The sequence below is a fragment of the Diaphorina citri genome, unplaced genomic scaffold (assembly GCF_000475195.1).
Source record: "Diaphorina citri unplaced genomic scaffold, Diaci psyllid genome assembly version 1.1 scaffold11962, whole genome shotgun sequence".
Classification (NCBI taxonomy): Eukaryota; Metazoa; Arthropoda; class Insecta; order Hemiptera; family Psyllidae; genus Diaphorina; species Diaphorina citri.
Genome location: NW_007389333.1, coordinates 7,545 through 11,919, shown reverse-complemented (window position 1 = coordinate 11,919; position 4,375 = coordinate 7,545). Strand labels below are relative to the sequence as shown.

Here is a 4,375-nt window from a genome sequence, read left to right as displayed (position 1 = left end):
CTTAAGGCATGGCCGTTCATGTCACTCATCCATTTAGTGGTCTTGCTCGGCGTAGCTTAACAAAAACGAACCGAAAAACAGCCTATAACCTTTACGGGAGTGCAAGCAATAAGTTGACAAAGTTTCATAGCAATCGGATGAGCGGTTTGGCCAGGTATAAAGTTCGAACAAACACACACACACACATTCATTTTTATATAAATATATTAGATAAACTTCGTCTAACATCATTCCAGAGGGCAAAGTGCTCATGATGCTCGAGCAATTGCCCTTTGGTCCCTTCGATTGTGTTGTATAAGAATAACGTAGAGGAAAAGATCTCTTTATAATTCTTACATCCAGGAAATCCTAAGTGCCATACGAGCTTCCTGGATCTGGATTCATCGCGCTTTTATGTTTGCAATTTCTATTTGAAAGCTGGGAGTTTCGATGTTTTACCTACGCCTGGTTTGGTAATTAAAACAGGTAGGTAACCAGAGAAATTACTGTCTAGGTACAAAAAATTGAAACGGACAGTTCAATTTCTAGTTAATCTATAACTAGCCGAAATCCTTAAGGCATGGCCGTTCATGTCACTCATCCATTTAGTGGTCTTGCTCGGCGTAGCTTAACAAAAACAAACCAGAAAACAGCCTATAACCTTTACGGGAGTGCAAGGTGCAAGCAATAAGTTGACAAAGTTTCATAGCAATCGGATGAGCGGTTTGGGCAGGTATAAAGTTCGAACAAACACACACACATTCATTTTTATATAAATATTAGATAAACTTCGTCTAACATCATTCCAGAGGGCAAAGTGCTCATGATGCTCGAGCAATTGCCCTTTGGTCCCTTCGATTGTGTTGTATAAGAATAACGTAGAGGAAGAGATCTCTTTATAATTCTTACATCCAGGAAATCCCAAGTGCCATACGAGCTTCCCGGATCTGGATTCATCACGCTTTTATGTTTGCAATTTCTATCTGAAAGCTGGGAGTTTCGATGTTTTACCTACGCCTGGTTTGATAATTAAAACAGGTAGGTAACCAGAGAAATTACTGTCTAGGTACAAAAAATTAAAACGGACAGTTCAATTTCTAGTTAATCATAAAGAACCAACAATGGATTTCCAGTTGTTGGTCTGTTTCAATTTGTAGATCTGTACCCATTGGTTGGCTCAATATCTATAAGTAGATACATTGTTGAGAGACTGAGAAACCGGCTATTTGGTAGGTTACTTTTATGTTAATCTAGGCACACGGAATCGCAGTGCGCTAGGCCAAGTTCCGTGTTTATTTACTTCTTAATATTACACTCCGCGTCAAAATTAGCGCAACACATGAAATTTTTGACCTTTTTTCATTACTACTTGAAGTTTTATTAAATTTCCTAATAGAAAAGATAAGAAATAATAAAAACAATTAATTTTGGGTAGTTTTTTATTTCAAAAGTCCATTTTTATTCCTTATTTTGAACGAATTAGGGATTTGTTGAAAACAAAGAAAAAACCCTTATTTATTAAACACACCATGCTTCCTGATAGGCAGGTATTCTTATGCCGTAGTTGACCCTAGTAAGAAGTATTGCCTCCCCTGTTCTTAATCACAGCTTGGAGGCGTCTCTTCATGCTCCTCACCAAGTTACGAAACATTTCTTGAGGGATGTTTCGCCATTCCTCCTTGGCTGCTTGTTCCAGCTCAGGTAGAGTAGCTGGAGCAGGATCTCTGGCTCGAATTCTTCTTTTTAACATGTCCCAAGCATGTTCAATGGGATTGAGGTCAGGACTTATCGCAGGGTGGGGTAAGGTGCCTATCCTGGCCTCTTGAAGGAACTGCGTCACCCTTGCAGCCACGTGGGGACGAGCATTGTCATGCATTAGGATGAAGTCTGTTCCTTGAATGCGGGATAAAGGGACCACATGTTCTTCAAGGATGTCTGTCACATACCTTTCGGCGTTTAAGGTCGGGCTCGGGACACTGACTAACTCCGTGCGACCTTCGGAAGAAATGCCGGCCCAGAACATGACTGACCCTCCTCCATAGGGCTCCCTTTCTGACATACAGGCGTCAGTGAACCTCTCGCCACGCCTCCTCCACACTCGCTCACGTCCATCTGGCGAGTTTAAACACACTCGCGTTTCATCCGAGAACAAAACTATTTTAATTATTTTTTTTTTGAAAATTGCATTGTTGCGCTAATTTTGACGCGGAGTTTATGTCTTGAGCATATTCGTCACACGCCAGAGCTGCTATTTCAAAGGTAATTGAGGAGCTGGTTTGAATTCTAGAAAACCAGCAAAGTGGTTTTCACCACTATTGCCTACAGAAGCAAAAAAGTAGGTGCCATCAGCAAAAAATTTGGACCAATTGCAATACTTTCTCATTACTAGTATAGCTTCGCTATACTGTAGTAATAGAAAGTAAACATAATGATAAAAAAGAAATGTTCCCAGCTGAGGATCACTGTACTTACATCTATTATGTTGAACAAAGTTCACAGCCATGTTGGTGGGAACAAACTGTGAGGGTCCATCTTTCTTGTTGTGCCGATCCCAGAGTAGCTTCAGCTTGGCCTCTTCTGTTGCTTCAATGTTTCGAATTTTAGCCCTGTAAGGAAACATATTGAGGTTAGATTGCATTTTTACCAAATATTTAAATAAATAAATACATAAAAAGGAATTAATAAATTAATCTTCAGTTAATTTAAGCAAGCTTACTTTGTTATCTTAAACAATCGATCATTGCTTTCAAAACTTGAATAATTATTCTATGTATGATTTTTAAGTCATAAAAAGTTCAAACTAGAGCTCCTCCCACCATATTTTCAGTTGAATTCTTAGTCCTCCACACACGTTAAGTTAACCAGAGAAGCCCAAGGAATCTACAGTCTAGGCCCAACATGACATGAGAATATAGTCCAGACACAATCCACTCACAAGACAACCCTCATAAATACAAGACCATTTCCATTAAACATCTGACTTACTCTATTCCCAAGTCCACCTCTGGAATCCCACTCAGCATTTGATTGCTTAACATTTCCTCAGACTGGTGTGTGGAAGATTGACGCAAATGATCAGGTACAGCTTGGAGGGCAGCCTCCTCTGGGGAACAATAATTGACTCCTCCTTCCTCCCCTTGACCCCCTTCTTTGGTCTCCTCACCTTTCTTTCGTTTGGAGAGTTGCTCTTCGATGTACTTCATCCTGGAGAAAGAATTTTCATGATTATTATTACTTGTAATACCACCATGCAAAGAACAAAAGGCACCATGAGAGAATAATAAAAAAGAAAATTAATAAGTCTAAATTTTAAGAGCATTATGGTTAAAAAAAAAAAAAAAAAAAAAAAAAAAAAAAAAAAAATTAGAACTTACCCGTAACTACTACGGGTTGTTTCCTAGGTGTCTTTCTCAGTACTATTCACATGTTAACATCGGGTCGTAAACAAATAAAAAAAATAAAAAGTCCTCTTTGCGTCTCTCTTTACTTCTCCAAATGTTTTTACTCTGTTTCCGGTTTATCCACATAGGCTAGTATTGCAAATTGTCACCCACTCTTTCAACGACTTATCCTACGTTAATAATCACCATTCAGTTTAGGAGAGAGGTAAAAGGTAGAAGACATGTCTTAACACAAGGTCGTGTTAACCCATCCATGGTAAAGACACTTTATAGCGAGAGTCAACTTCGTGTTTGATCGTTGTGGATGTACAAAGAGAGTCCGTGTAAAGGTCGTAGATGCTGACGTTGAACAGTCATAAAATCCCGTCATAGAGAGTTCAAGCTACCCGATGGATAGAATACCCGGACAAGTGGTGAACTGAAGGATTGCAAATTCACAGCTTGTCCGATATTCGAGTGACAATCGGGGAGTTACTCACTTTTGACGACAGGTAGGTGATGTCAACGGTCAGAATCTGACCTTTAGGCGTGAGTCTTCTGATCACGATTTCTATGTTAGCGGTTGGGTCATTTTATCTCCCGGAACTTGAAGAGGTGGTCGAAATGGATGTTGGTTGTGGTAAAAGCAGGAAACATTAAATACATTAACCATACGACAAGTAACTTTTATGAATCCATATTGGTTATCAAAGAATTAGATTTATTACTTAGGTAACTTGTATTCCCCTTATTTTGCATACAAGAGAACGTCTTTCTGGGAAAGTTTTATTTAGACCCTTCCGAACACTTGTACAGTCCGAGCATTTCTGCACCTGTTCAATTTCTTCCCCTAACTACGGATACTATGTCCCTAGACCCTTGAGTTAAGAGCCTCGACGACTTTGGTTGTTCTCCCTACTTCTGCTCCTCGTACATTCATCCCTTGGATCTGATATATCTTAACTCCCTGGAAATAGTAAAAAATCGGTAAATTACCGACTCCTTCTACTTGAGGT

The 4,375-nt window shown here is 39.4% G+C and overlaps 1 protein-coding gene across 1 annotated transcript; it reads right to left on the bottom strand.

The window, feature by feature from the left end:
* Positions 1–1,612: 1,612 nt before the first annotated feature.
* On the bottom strand, positions 1,613–3,204 carry LOC113472998 (telomere length and silencing protein 1 homolog). Its single transcript, XM_026832767.1, has 2 exons — positions 2,965–3,204; positions 1,613–2,585 (listed from the first exon to the last, which is right to left on the bottom strand). The coding sequence occupies exons 1-2, from the start codon at positions 3,180–3,182 to the stop codon at positions 2,228–2,230; spliced, it is 576 nt and encodes a 191-aa protein (XP_026688568.1). The 5' UTR covers positions 3,183–3,204; the 3' UTR covers positions 1,613–2,227.
* Positions 3,205–4,375: the final 1,171 nt, after the last annotated feature.

Bases quoted from the DNA above. Each gene is read 5' to 3' on its own strand.
- LOC113472998 (XM_026832767.1), bottom strand. From the start codon at position 3,182: ATGAAGTACATCGAAGAGCAACTCTCCAAACGAAAGAAAGGTGAGGAG. The intron at 2,586-2,964 runs GTAAGTCAGATG...GTTTCCTTACAG, and splicing joins GAGGTGGACTTGGGAATAGA to GGCTAAAATTCGAAACATTG.